Below are 13,000 nucleotides of genomic sequence, written 5' to 3' on the forward strand. Positions count from 1 at the left end.
GCATGTTATCAGGTTGTAGTGATTTCGTTCAATAAGTTATCATGGACTTGTGGACAGCCAACAGGAGGTGAATATCCAGCTTGAAATACAGGACAACACTATAAATATGTACATCATGATGACCCAATGAGGATTTGAGTCTGTACTGACTTCCTGGCCCTTGTTTGTTTTTACATCACTATTTCCTTGCTGCCACAAGTGTTGAGGAACAAGTGAACTTGATGTTGGAAAATTGTCCACCTCCAAACCTGCCAAAAGTTGGTAAATGATTATTCAAGGGACAACAGGCAGTGTATTACATCCATATCCATCTTTGAGTTTGGTCCAATCCTTTGCTATATGAAACACAGTAGAAAATATTCATGACTGCTGTCATACTTATAAAATTTGTGGTATTACAAAATTTTTAATTAAATGATGTTTAATGTTGGGATACACTTCACAATTAACAAGAAGCATTTTCTCCTCTGAATTACATGACTTCTAATTTGCATGCTCTCAATCTGAGTTCTTTATTATTGTATTCTAATTATGTTTATTTTGTGTTTATAACATACATGCCTTTCAAGTTTGGAACATTAAACTGTTGCATCGTTTGCTTGCATAATCACTTGAGGTTGCTTTGAGTTCAGCATCATGTAAGATAGAATGTGTTATTGATTTCATTACTCCAGGAGTAAAATTCTTGGTTAGGTCTGAAAAGCAAGACAGTGTGAAGTATGAAATACTTGCTTGATATGAAGACTTTTTAAATGAGTAGCACAAGTTCCACAGAGTGGTAGCAGAACTCACTTGCGATGTCTGCAGGTAATGTAGGGTTACTATGGTTTATAGGTGAAGCCATTTTGTGTCCTTTGATGATTTCCAGTCTCTTGAGGAAATCCCTACTGGTGTCATGGATCTGTTTCCCATCCAATAATACTAAGTAGAAAGAAAAAGAAGAATGAAAACAGTGCAAGTGTATATTGTCCTACATATTTTTATTTTTGGGGTATATGTTTGGCAGTGTCAGAACGTCACCTTTTTTCAGCTACATGTTTTATAATAAAAATATACTTATGTATGTGTTGCAGGCATGTTATGTGTCCCTTGGTAACTTTTGAATTAGTGGGTATTTTCATGAAACTTGGAACAAATGTCATGCCATTGGATGCCAACATTTTAATTCCCTATCAGTGCACTTTTTTCCCAGGGAAAAATCCCTGGTACCCACTGGATGGATAGGAGGTTGGGTAGACCTCAGAACTGGTGGGGATGTAAAGGCTAGAAAAATAAATTCTTTAGAAAGTACAGTGTAGTGTAACAGAACTGTTCTCATCTGTTACTTTGTGCAGTCATGTTGCATATATGTAAATAATTACCCACCTAAATTGTTGCTGGAAAATATTATGAGTCTCTCTCTATACTTTTGTTGTGAACAGACAGGATTTCCTATTAACTCCAGACTGGTAAGGCGGTACCACTGGGACACAGCCTGTATTAGATCTATGGTATCACTAAGACAGTTATATTGAGCTGTCAGTGATTTCAGGTTATGTAGGCACTGTAAGTCAGCAACTGATGTCAGACCATTACTAGTAACATCCAAAACATGCAGGGATTTCTGAAATGGAGAGTGCAGTATAGTTTGTTTTATGTGAAGTACAGTGGTTTTCTGTTCTCAAGATTTATAAAAATGATGACTACCTGAAATTATCAGATTTTTGTATTTAGAATTGAGCTCTCAACTTATGTCCCCCCCCAGCATAGTTTCCATTACCAAAAATTTTTTACACAAATTTATGTTATGCTTTCTGCTAGTAAGCTTACAGCAAGTCCTTTCATAGTTCTTGGATCAAATTGTAGAGTTTCTCCTTGTGGCAGCTGCTGATTCTGTATGTGCAGTTCTTCCAAATTGCAGAGCTTGTCTAAACCCTCAATCACAGTTATGCAGTTGTATCCTAAGTATCTGCAGACACATTGTACATCAGAATTTGGGTTAGTATTTATGAACTGTTTTGATACATTTGGCAAGTATCACATGAAAATTCTGCTAGGAGATTTCAATGCAAAAATTGGGAGGGAGGATGTCTTCAAACCCACAATAGGCAGCGAGAGTCTCCATGCACTTAGTAATGATAATGGCGTCAGAGCAGTGACCTTCGCTACGTCAAAAGATTTAATTGTAAAAAGTACAAAATTTCCACACCGTGATGTTCATAAATACACTTGGACTTCTCCAGATGGCAGAACACACAATCAAATAGATCATGTTTTAGTAGATAAGAGAAGGCAGACAAATGTAATTGATGTGAGATCATTCAGAGGAGCAGATTGCGACACTGATCATTATCGGGTGGTAGCAAAAGTGAGGGAGCGGCTTTCAGTAAGTAGACGAACTAAACAAAATTTTGACACAGAAAGATTTGATTTGAAAAAATTAAGTGAGGGAGAGGCAAAGGAACAATATCAAGTTGAAATTTCGAATAGGTTTCAAATTTTAGAGACAAATGAGGATAATGAAAGTGTGGACATCAACAGGGAGTGGGAAAATGTCAGAAACTGCATCAAAATTTCAGCAAAAGAGAAACTAGGATACTACAGGAGAAAGCAAAATAAACCGTGGTTTGATGAAGAATGTTCAAAATTAATAGATCGAAGGAAGCAAACAAAATTTCAATGGTTGCAGAACCCAAACAAAACAAATGCGGATAATCTATGTAACGTGAGACGTGAGGCTAGTAGAACCTTTAGGACTAAGAAAAGGGAATACCTGAAGGGCAAAATTGCTGAACTTGAGACAAATAATAAGGAAAAAAACATCAGAGACCTGTACAGAGGCATTAATAACTTTAAGAAAGGATATCAACCCCAGACTAATTTGGTAAAGGATGATAGTGGCAATTTGCTTGCAGATCCAATAAAAATTGTGAATAGGTGGAAAAATTTCTTTAGCGAGCTCTTAAATGTTCATAATACTGGTGATATTAGACAGATTAAAATGCATACAGCTGAACTGTTGGTGCCAGAACCTAGCTTAGATGAAGTGGAACTAGCCATTGGGAAGTTGAAAAGTTATAAATCTCCAGGAATTGATCAGATTCCGGCCGAATTAATTAAAGCAGGTGGCAAAGGGTTGCATATGAGGATCCATAAGCTTATTCAGTTAATTTGGGATAAGGAAGAGATGCCACATCAATGGAAGGAATCCATAATTATTCCTATTTATAAGAAGGGGGACAAGACTGAGTGTGGTAATTACCGAGGAATATCGCTGCTATCAACCTCATACAAAATTCTATCCAACATTCTTTTGGCAAGATTAACCCCATATGCGAATGAAACTATTGGGGATCATCAGTGTGGGTTCAGACGAAACAGATCAACGATTGATCAGATCTTTTGCATTCGTCAGATACTAGAGAAAAAATGGGAGTTCGGTGGGACTGTACATCAGTTATTTATAGATTTCAAAAAAGCCTATGACTCTGTGAAGAGAGAAGTGCTATATAATATTCTTATTGAATTTGGTATACCAAAGAAGCTAGTGGGTCTAATAAAAATGTGCTTAAATGAAACCTGCAGCAAAATTCGAGTAGGTAAATATGTATCTGAGACATTCCTCATCAAGAACGGTCTAAAACAAGGAGATGCTTTGTCTCCCTTGCTCTTTAACTTTGCGCTAGAATACGCCATCAGGAAGGTCCAAGGTAGGCAGGAGGGTTTGCAATTGAACGGGACACATCAGCTATTGGCATATGCTGATGATGTTAATTTATTGGGGGACGATATAAATACAATAAAGAGGAACGCAGAAGTTTTACTAGAGGCTGGTAGACAAGTGGGGCTGGAAGTAAATTCAGAAAAAACTAAGTACATGTTAGTATCTCGTCATCAGAAGACAGGCGGGCAAAATTATCTTAGGGTAGCTAATAAATCCTTTGAAAGGGTTACAAAGTTCAAATATTTGGGAACAACAATAACAAATCAAAATGATACTTGTGAGGAAGTTAGGAGGAGACTAAATTCCGGAAATGCTTGCTACTTCTCAGTCCAAAATATTTTGTCTTCCCGTCTGATTTCTAAGAACCTGAAAATTAAAGTATACAAAACAATAATCTTGCCTGTTGTTTTGTATGGGTGCGAAACATGGTCTCTCACTCAGAGGGAGGAACACAGATTGCAGGTGTTTGAGAATCGGGTGTTGAGGAGGATATTTGGGCCTAAGAGGGAAGACGATGGGGCGTGGAGAAAACTGCACAATGACGAGCTTAAAAATCTGTACTGCTCCCCCAGTATTGTGAGGGTGATTAAGTCGAGAAGAGTGAGATGGGCGGGACATGTAGCGCGCATGGATGGGACAAGAGGTGTGCACCGGGTACTGGTTGGGAAACCTGAAGGGAAGAGACCGCTGGGGAGACCTAGACGTAGATGGGAGGATAATCTCAGGCGGGATCTATGGGAGATAGGAGTTGAAGGAAACTGGATTTTGTTGGCCCAGGACAGGGTCCGGTGGAGGGCTTTGGTTAATTCGGTGATGAACCTTCGGGTTCGGTAAGCCATCTAGTTAGTTAGTTAGTTTTGAGAACAGAAATAAATGTAATTATATTTAGACAGCATGTAAGTTTTATATACAGCACAGTAGTTATATTCAAAATTAGCACATACAGTATTTTGCAAAATATGTATTGGTAGTTTGTCCCTTGGCTGCTGCTTTGCCCAAAACTACATAAAGATAAGTTTTTACCAGTATATTTAAACATGCCCTAGATCAGCGTTTGTCAACCTATAGTACGAGAACTAAGTAAGAAAATCAAAAGATAATATTAACATAACTTGGGTAGTGGTGCATTTAATGTGTTAAATTGGAATTAGTGGTATGCCAGTGAAAAAGGGTGAGAACCCCTGCACTAGATGATATTAAGATAATGTCTATTTTTATTAGCAGACAGTAAACATTATTCATTTTAATTGTTCTGTGCCTGAGACTTAGAAGATAAGCTTCAGTGAACATTTTGCAACACCTTGTCCCTAATAATATGAGTTTAGTTAGTTCTTTTGTGCCCGGGTTCGAACTCTGATCGCCCAGCCCAAACCTACCCACTACTAATCATGTCTGTTAAATCGTGTCGTAGCATCTCAATGTGAGCTCCAGATTTTGTATTTTAGGCGCTTTCACAACGAAGTTGCAAAAATGCGCCTAGTATCTTCGTCATTTCGGTCTATCCTAATGTAATAACTCGAGAAATTTGATTTTCATTAATTTGGTATTGAGCGAGGTTACTGAGATTTGTTGGCAAATTAATTTTGGTTAACAGTAACTGGTATTTGAAGATCTGCACGTGTAACAGCTTAAAGAATCTGGTTACTATGTACTCGTCCATTACTCATGTTGACGGAAAATCGTGTCATAGATAACCATAGATTGGGATGGTCTCTGCTATTGTCTGTGCGTGTGATGGAAGTGGTTCGATCGCAGGAGTTTCTTTCCGTTCTGAAGTGCTGTATATGACTTTCGGCATGTAGTGTATGTGAGGGGAAATTACAGTTCAGTTGATACAATTTCTGTTCAGGCGGTTTTATGCATGCAAGATAGTATTGTACGACTTCGTGTTTAACAAGGTTCGCAGGCATGCTGTTCCGTTGGACATTGTTCTAAGAGGATTTGGCTCCTGCAAACAGTGAGTAATAAAGTTTCATTAAGGAAAATCTTTGCATGGTGATAATATGTATACAATCCTTTAATAGACCGTATATTGTAGTGAACATTTTAGTACTTTTAGGGACTTCAGTGATCTTGTTTAGTTGGTATTGGTACTTCTCAGTTGTTTTTATTGAATTAATAATGGCCAAATATTCAGTTAGAATCAGGCTTAAACCACCTTACCAAAGTTAGGGTGAATGTCCATCAGGAGTATTTAATTCTTCATCAAGTTTGGACATTGAATTTCATGCTATAGTAGCAGCTTCATTTTTTACAGAACTTAGCTAAGAATAAAATATACTTTAATATTATCCTTCCAACAAATTACTGGTACTGCTTAATCTAAAAAGTATGGAAGGAAGAGAATAAGACAAAGCCAAATTAAAAGAGAAGCCAGTTTTGTCCATGTAATAAGTTTGATGTGATTCTTTTAATTTATCTCTCAGTTGTACACACAGATTTTTGTAATGTGTGGTTCCTGCAGTCGGACAATCCCAGTTTTATTATGTCACCAGCACAATTGAAAAGCCATGATCAAAAGGTATAGTTTAGTTAAAATCTGCAATAGAGTTAATTTATTATTGCCAGTGTTTGGATTAAATACCACAGTTATTATTTTTATTTAAAAACTTTACATTTTAAAAATGTGCTCTGTGTAGTTTCTGCCTTTATTACCAGACTGCCTACAAAGTTAAATTTTTAAATGTAGGGTTCCATTACTCTGCATCCTGTTTTTGCACTTGACATCAAAAATTTATATCTTTCATCGCAGAGTGCTGTACATATTGTCACCGGAATTTAAAAAAAATTGCACATTTTTAATCTATGAATATACCACAGCATGAAAAAGGTTTTAGTATTGTGAATTGTATTCTAGTGGCTTATGATCAGGATGAGTGGTGGATTATCATGTTAGGGATATTGACCATTTGGATTCTGTTAGTAATAGGAACTTTTTTTTTTTAATTTGTGGTTTGTGTAAGTAGCTCAGTAGTTCCAACTGTATAGCATCGGATGATATGATTACTAATGGATAATTAATTATAACCGTTCTTTGGAATCTACACAATATTATTTTTATCTCTATGTAGAAGCCATCAGTCAACAGAGCTATGCTAAAGAGTTAAAGACAGTGTTAATGAAATAATTCAACTGTTTGTGAATGTTGGAAGTTGGAGGCATATTCTACTAAATTTAATGGTTCTAAGGTCTTCAACTGTATGGTTATTATACTCACAATTTCTTCAGCTTTCTTAGGCCATTTAAACTTTCAATTTTGCTGATTTTATTTCTCTGGAGGTATATATGAGTCAGTTGACAGGCATGCTCCAAATTGTCAATTTTTGTCAAACAGTTATTTTGTAAATATAAAACTGTTAAATTCTTTAATTGTGAGATATCACCCTGGAAAAGCAATTCATAAATATATTCATGAGAATACAACATTACTTTGGATATAAAGGTAAACAATAATGGATTGTACTTACTATTGTATCTATGAAATTATCTTGTAAATGAAGATGGGTCAATTTTCTGACACTGTCTTTGTTAGCATCAGTCCTCTGACTGGACTTATTTTTCACTTTGCGTACCACTAGTGCTTCTGTAAGTTTCACCATGTTCTTGCAACAGGAGCAAAATTAACTGAAACGTTCAACTTTTACTTTGCAATTTTATTACTGTGTTAGGTGATATAATTCCATCATTCCTTTTGAATACTAATGTAACACAAAAATAAAATATTTTCTCTGATGAAACTATGGCTTATTTACTCAATAGCTTTTTGGTAACCATGGTAACTCCCTGTATTGGTAAACTAAATGCTGAAACCATTACTGTCCCAAGGTTTCTCTTTCTGGTGTATTATGCAGTCTTGTTGTTAACATTACATTCTGCAGACTGATACATCATACATTTCTGCAGTCTAAAAAGAGGAATGTCACTTGAGGTTACCTGCAGATCAGTACTAAGAAAGGGAAACTGGGAAAAGAGGTAATCTACTTCAAGAGCCAAGAGAACAGTACTGTAACTATTGATTTAATGTCAGAGATTTAAAAAAGTACTGTAATGAACCACACATTCCCTTTATGATTTGCTGGAAGTTTTAAAAAAAGATAGATGCATAATAGTAAGGTTGCATGCGGTATATTTCATGTCAGAAACAACTACTTGGTTTTCAGTGAAATTTGATATTAGGGTCTGCACTAGAATTTGTCACATGTTAATTTTATTTTGTCTGTATTAGTCCATACTTTACATGTTATAGAAATAGCTTTTATTTTAAATACTTGCTATGATTTATATACCAAATAAAAGGAAAACTTTGATCTCTCTGCACTGTCATACATCTAATGATATTAACTTTCGATTGTTAAGTATGTGACTGAGTATTGTGGTGTCTGTACTGTTGATTCCCTCTAACAATAGATACTTATCTGCAGTACATGTTTCCACAGGGGTAAAGTAGCTAGACTGATCACCTCCACCTGTACCTCTCCTCCCCTGTATGTCTTCATGGCTTAGTGCTTAATTAAGCATGGGTACAACTTAACCTTTACTTTTTTTGAAAACTGCAGTGAATGTGTTTAGATGAACCCATATATCACTGTGAATCAGTATTTATATACCCTGTTGTGGTTGGTGTATCAAATGTAATTTGGTATTGTGAGAAATATGGACTTATTTAACTCACTATTGTTACAAACACTTATTTTCTTGTTGGCAGTTCTCTGCAATTATGAATCACAAATCTTGATTGTTCAGTCTTGCCTAGCTCTCGCACTGGTATTAAGTGTTCTCTTCACAATCCTGTTATGCTGCTTCTTAGGTGCTGTTACACTGCACACTTCTGCATCACTCTGAATACACTTAATACTCTGCTCTGGACTTGTGAGTGCTCAGCTGAACTGCTTGTCACAGTGCACTGCCCTATGTAATTTTAGTATCTGTTCACAGATTACATAGATGATTCCAAATGCTTTTCGGTTCTTCCAGTTCACTTGACAAGAAATTTGTAGTCCAAAATTGAGGTCTGTTTTCAGTAATGGAATAGTGCTTCAAGAGTAAAGTAGTCATTTTGCCTGACCACATATGTGAAGGGTACATATAGTTTTATCCCATAATATAATGCTTTGTCTGCAAAGATTACTTACCTTGCTTTAAATATCTGGTATTATTTTGAATGATGAATTTGAGAATAATGTTGAAGGGTAAATTCCTGTTCTAAGAGAGTACAGTATCCTGCTACTTGTCTCAAGAGACTGAGGAAAACTTCAATCAGGATAGGTGGTCTCTCGGTCCAGACTGGACCTTTAAAATATGAAGCAGGAGTGCTAATCACTGTTCTGTGGTAGTTGAGTCATAACAAAAAGTAGACTTTCTGAATACATAGAACTTATTGTAAATAACCATTTTTATTATTTTATAGCATTTTAAAAAAGGAACATACAAAAACAAGCTGAAAATCAATAACAATTTTGCTTTTAAAATACAAAATGTAAACTTCAGTCTGAAAATACCACACTGATAAAGTTTATAAAATCATCCCAGTGATCTGCTTTTTAACCTAGTATGTACACTGTCTCGGAAAAAACGCCTTTCAGAATTAAAAATAATTCTATCATGTTATATCTAAATATGAGCCAGCGTAGCTGTCAGCATAGTGACTAGCTACATGGATGACCAGGGTTCGATCCCTGACAGGGACAGGATTTTTCTTTTAGCCTCTGCGTCCAGACTGGTTCTGGGGCCCACCCAGCCTCCTATTCAATGAGTACCGGGGTCCTTTCCCAGGGGTAAAGCACGGCCAGGGCATGATGCTGACCACTCGGCCCCTTCTAGTGCCAAGGTCAAGAATGAGTAGGAGCTATACCTCCTCTCCCCCCCCCCCCCCCCCAAATGACCTACATGGTATATAATGGGTCAGATTTACTTTACTTATATCTAAATAGACTAGATTATACTCGGTGTTTGACCGGTTTTCATGTTGTGGTAGTTCATATTACTATAAAATTACTTTGAAATATTCGGTCCTGTTGTGACAGTTGATAAACTTCATAAATTTAGTTTCACAACATTCACAAACTTTTATGCATTACTTTGGTATAGTTAAGATGTGTTTTGATCAGTTAAAACGTTATTTCTTGTAAGGATCCCCATGTTTCTCCAACCTTCATTTTAACAGGAAGTTGCACAGAGAGAGTGACAACATTCTCCAGGGCAGTTTGTACTGTCTGTGCCACCTCCAGTGCATGTTCACAGCATACCTGAAATCAGCACATCAGGAAGAAAGTGAACAGTGATACTATACTGCATTTTTTTTATTAACCTTTGAGTACCAAACAGTTTGTAGTTTTCTTTATAGCAGACCACAAAGGACCAAGATGACAAAGCACCAAAAATACTCTTACTAAACAACTGCTGCTGCTAGAACAAAAAACATGACACACCAGTAGTGACAGCTAAGACAAACACTACTATGGCCATGATACCTTGTAGTAGTCCCATGTTACTATGTTCACACAGACAACAACCACCTTGAAGGCCACCATAACTTCCACTCCCCATTACTACTCTAACTTAATACCACCATCCTCACCACTGCCACCACCAAAACTATGACTGTCACTACCATATCATCAGTCACCGTCTTCACCACTTCCACACACATCCACCTATAGCAGTGCTACCATCACCATCATAACACACACACAGGTGATGTATATGCAAGCAGAAGGAAGGGGGTAGAAGAGAAGTTAGCTTCTGGCACATCTGAATTTGTGGTGAAGGGTGATGACTTTGTGTACAGTATGTATCCACCACGTAACGCAAAGCTGTGTGTACAAACCTCATATAGCAGTTCATCATGAAGGTGCAAGGCAAGACTTGCAACAGAATTCAAGGTGTATCCCGCATTCCGCAGTCGTGACTGAACAAGAACCATACCTTTCTTGGCTATATCGGCTGCTGATCCCTGAACAGTTGAGTTGATCGCCTGCCTTTCAGCTTGTGCTATAATCACAACTCAGTATTATTTGTGTGAAGCTCAGGACAACTAATTTATATATCTCTTCATGACAAATAATAATTATTTTTTATAGAAAACTATACTGTGCATTTCATATGTTGATTAATGGCTCTGTCAAGCTTCTTGATTCCTGTAATCAAAGATGAAGTGTTGAAAATAAAAGTATTGGAGCGAGTCTGGCTTGCATTCCAGGTTTAAATAAATAGACATGAATCATGACAAGAGGTCACTTTTGGTGTTACTGAATAGCTTTATGCTTTTAATACAGAATGGAGCAATAAACAGCTCACAAAATGCACTACTCAAAGAGAGTGACCCTTAGTAGGATTTTAGGTTTTCATGGCAGTGAGTCTGAAAATGGCTGTCTTCTGGGTTGTTGTGCTGTGTAGTCTTGAAGAAGTTAACCGATGTTTCAGATGTCCTTGCTGCCTCCATCATCAAGGCAAACGTTGGTAAACTTCAACCAGACTACACAGCGCAACAACGCAGAAGACAGACTACGTAATTTGGGCCCAGGGCTGTGCACCGCTTGCTCTTGGGTTATGCCACCTGTATTTGACTATTTTTAAAAGAAATGCTGAGGCCACTCTTTGACATTGGAAAAACACCATGGGACCCCTTAGCTCAACTACAGCCCATGATTTATTCACTTTTATAAAATATATAAAATGACTTGGACCTTGTATATGATTTATTTTGATTAATGATTTAGTAATTGTTTTAATTAAATCAGCCACAATTTAGAACTGTCTTAATGGATGAGTGGGCTGTAGATGCAAGTGATCACACTATTTAAATCCTCCTCAAGCTGCCACTGGTGGGCAGTATTGCCCCGTCTTTCATTGGAACCCAAAAATTCATTACTGTGTTCCTAAAGTCAACAACCAGTGGACCCTACTCAGAACCATTTATTTCAAATCCACAACCTCACTCTGTTCCTTTAAGATCATTGTTAATATTATCCTTTCATGTAAGCATATTCCTTCCAAGTGGTCTCTTCAGGTTTTCGTCAATTCCCCCCCCCCCCCCCCATCATCATCATCATCATCATCGGTTTGATATGCTGAATATTTGGTGAAATCTACAAATTATGGAGCTCATATAATTTTCTCCAGCCTCTTAATTACTGGTACTGCCTTTCTTTTAGGTTATAATTTGCTGTGAAGTTAGTGGGTCATAAAACATTTCTATATATCTAGAGATATTTTGATATTGTAAATGGACAAATGTTTGAATGTTATTTGAGAAATGCAAACCTACCTCTTATAGTTGCATTTGAACTGTGTATGGTGGGCAGGTACCTTCTACGGCCAAAGAGCGTCTCTATGTATCCTTCCTTACGACACCGCGTTACTGTATCCAGCAAGAACTGCTTCACACCTGATGCAGAAATGTTCTTTTTTTTAATTAGTCACAGATGAGTGCTCATCCATCATGAAGCAGGTCAGCAGGCTTATTTTGTCTCTGAACCGTGGCTATGACAGAAATGTTATGGTATTTATTTTATATTTAATTGGATGTTATGTTGATATTGAAGGTTTTGAAATACATTCAGCTCTGGCAGTGAAGCATTCCATTTGTGAAATAGGAGCACCCATGGAGCTGTATCCTCTTTACTCCATATAATAAAGTGTATGAAGGCTGGAAGAAGATATATACAGAGTAATGTGGACTCCACAGCACACGCAGAAACTTCTGACTTAGTCAGAAGTGACCAAATGTCTTACTTGACCACATCACCTATGATCTGATCTTAGGAAAACATTTTGTATTTTACTCTTTTCTCTTGCTTTCTATGACTTGATTGTACAGAATCAGAACATCAGAAATCTTTTTATTTGACTTCGATTTTTGAGTCTGCACTTTATGACTTCTTTATGAGCCAAATGTCATGATCAGTTTAGGGAGGGAAAATGCAAATGTTACATCTAAAATTAATATTGTGATGCAGTGCAAATTGAACAGCCTTAGTGTTATGAAGATGTGAATATGCTGTAGTGGCTTATTCACTATAATATGCAGAAGTTTTTATGTTTTGACCTGAAACCAAGGCAGTTAAGAGATGACCCTACTTTGTCACAGCAAATAATACATCATGCCAGTATGAAAATATACCTGGATATGCATTCCTAAAAGAATCCATGAAGACTGATGCATCCTCCTCTTCCACTTCTAGTTGGTCTCCAAGTGCTTTTGTACCCATTCCATATATCATTCCGTAACATACTTGTTTTGCCCACTGACGTTGTTCAGTTGTTACCTAAAATATAACATGCAGATTATCCAACTAA

At 36.9% G+C, this 13,000-nt stretch overlaps 2 protein-coding genes and 1 long non-coding RNA gene across 7 annotated transcripts in view; 1 reads left to right on the forward strand and 2 right to left on the reverse strand.

The window, feature by feature from the left end:
* Positions 1–7,435, reverse strand: LOC110827096 (protein phosphatase 1 regulatory subunit 42-like). 5 transcript variants are annotated; one of them, XM_022058436.2, is made up of 7 exons: positions 7,171–7,435; positions 6,921–7,087; positions 1,810–1,948; positions 1,366–1,603; positions 793–921; positions 562–695; positions 1–248 (listed from the first exon to the last, which is right to left on the reverse strand). In XM_022058436.2, exons 1-6 carry the CDS (start codon positions 7,300–7,302, stop codon positions 565–567), a joined length of 936 nt encoding a protein of 311 aa, XP_021914128.1. In that variant the 5' UTR covers positions 7,303–7,435; the 3' UTR covers positions 1–248; positions 562–564. The 5 variants fall into 5 exon arrangements, with proteins under 5 accessions (XP_021914128.1, XP_021914129.1, XP_021914131.1 ...); XM_022058437.2 differs by having other exon boundaries at positions 558–695; XM_022058439.2 differs by lacking the exons at positions 6,921–7,087; positions 7,171–7,435 and adding an exon at positions 5,367–5,667.
* Positions 7,430–13,000, forward strand: part of LOC147874815 (uncharacterized) — a 10,131-nt gene continuing 4,560 nt past the window's right edge. The window contains exon 1 of the long non-coding RNA XR_015533648.1: positions 7,430–7,675. This is a non-coding gene — a long non-coding RNA (uncharacterized LOC147874815). The remainder of the gene's footprint in view (positions 7,676–13,000) is intronic.
* PolQ (DNA polymerase theta) overlaps positions 9,562–13,000 on the reverse strand; it is a 27,469-nt gene continuing 24,030 nt past the window's right edge. The window contains exons 25-28 of the mRNA XM_087342850.1: positions 12,825–12,969; positions 11,970–12,089; positions 10,530–10,693; positions 9,562–9,948 (exon numbers count right to left, since the gene is read on the reverse strand). Of these exons, the coding sequence (XP_087198976.1) occupies positions 9,811–9,948; positions 10,530–10,693; positions 11,970–12,089; positions 12,825–12,969 (567 nt within the window). The 3' untranslated portion in view covers positions 9,562–9,810. The remainder of the gene's footprint in view (positions 9,949–10,529; positions 10,694–11,969; positions 12,090–12,824; positions 12,970–13,000) is intronic.

Source organism: Zootermopsis nevadensis, unplaced genomic scaffold, assembly GCF_977971745.1.
Source record: "Zootermopsis nevadensis isolate Lab colony 2312 unplaced genomic scaffold, Znev_1.0 Znev_ptg000004l, whole genome shotgun sequence".
In the NCBI taxonomy this organism is placed as follows: Eukaryota; Metazoa; Arthropoda; class Insecta; order Blattodea; family Termopsidae; genus Zootermopsis; species Zootermopsis nevadensis.

Bases quoted from the DNA above. Each gene is read 5' to 3' on its own strand.
- LOC110827096 (XM_022058436.2), bottom strand. From the start codon at position 7,302: ATGGTGAAACTTACAGAAGCACTAGTGGTACGCAAAGTGAAAAATAAG. The intron at 7,088-7,170 runs GTAAGTACAATC...TTGCTTTTCCAG, and splicing joins ATAATTTCATAGATACAATA to GGTGATATCTCACAATTAAA. The intron at 1,949-6,920 runs GTGAGTATAATA...ATGTGTCTGCAG, and splicing joins CTAAGAAAGCTGAAGAAATT to ATACTTAGGATACAACTGCA.